Here is a 574-nt window from a genome sequence, read left to right on the forward strand (position 1 = left end):
AGCCTGGCCTTGACCCGCTCCAGGGATGGGGCATCCACAGCTTCTCTGGGCACCCTGGGCCACTGCCTCACCCCCCGCACAGGAAAACATTTCTTCCCAAGATCTCATCTCCATCTCCCCTCTTCCAGTTTAAATCCATTCCCCCTCGTCCTGTCGTTACACGCCCTTATAAAAAGGGTTGGTTCTTGTTAGGGTGACTGGAGATAATTTGACCATTCATCATGCCATGGGAGTTTTTTCAGCATCGAAGCAGGGTTTTCCTGCTCCTAAAGGCTCAAATCTTTCTGCTCACTCTTTCTTCTTGTTGTCCATTCCAGCCTGAGAACATGTGGGCCATCATCGCCGTCATGGTGCTTTTTTCCGATGGCGTCAGCGACATCCAAAACCTGATGGCGTGTCTACAGAGACCCTGCTCTACCCTCTCCATGGTGGAGGTGACCGAGATGCTTTACTGCATGGCCACGCTGCTGTTCGCGATGAGGGACAGGAACATCGCCATCACCAACAGGTGAGGAGCAGGGAGATGCTGCCTGCCTGTCTGCATCTCTCTAGGCAAGGAGATCGGTGATATATA

At 52.8% G+C, this 574-nt stretch overlaps 1 protein-coding gene across 1 annotated transcript in view; it reads left to right on the forward strand.

Moving 5' to 3' along the window:
- FBXO18 (F-box protein, helicase, 18) overlaps positions 1–512 on the forward strand; it is a 7,166-nt gene extending 6,654 nt beyond the window's left edge. The window contains exon 5 of the mRNA XM_010086122.1: positions 318–512. Within this exon, the coding sequence (XP_010084424.1) occupies positions 318–512 (195 nt within the window). The remainder of the gene's footprint in view (positions 1–317) is intronic.
- The last annotated feature ends 62 nt before the right edge of the window (positions 513–574 follow it).

This window comes from Pterocles gutturalis, unplaced genomic scaffold (genome assembly GCF_000699245.1).
Source record: "Pterocles gutturalis isolate BGI_N339 unplaced genomic scaffold, ASM69924v1 scaffold44410, whole genome shotgun sequence".
Lineage (NCBI taxonomy): Eukaryota > Metazoa > Chordata > Aves > Pterocliformes > Pteroclidae > Pterocles > Pterocles gutturalis.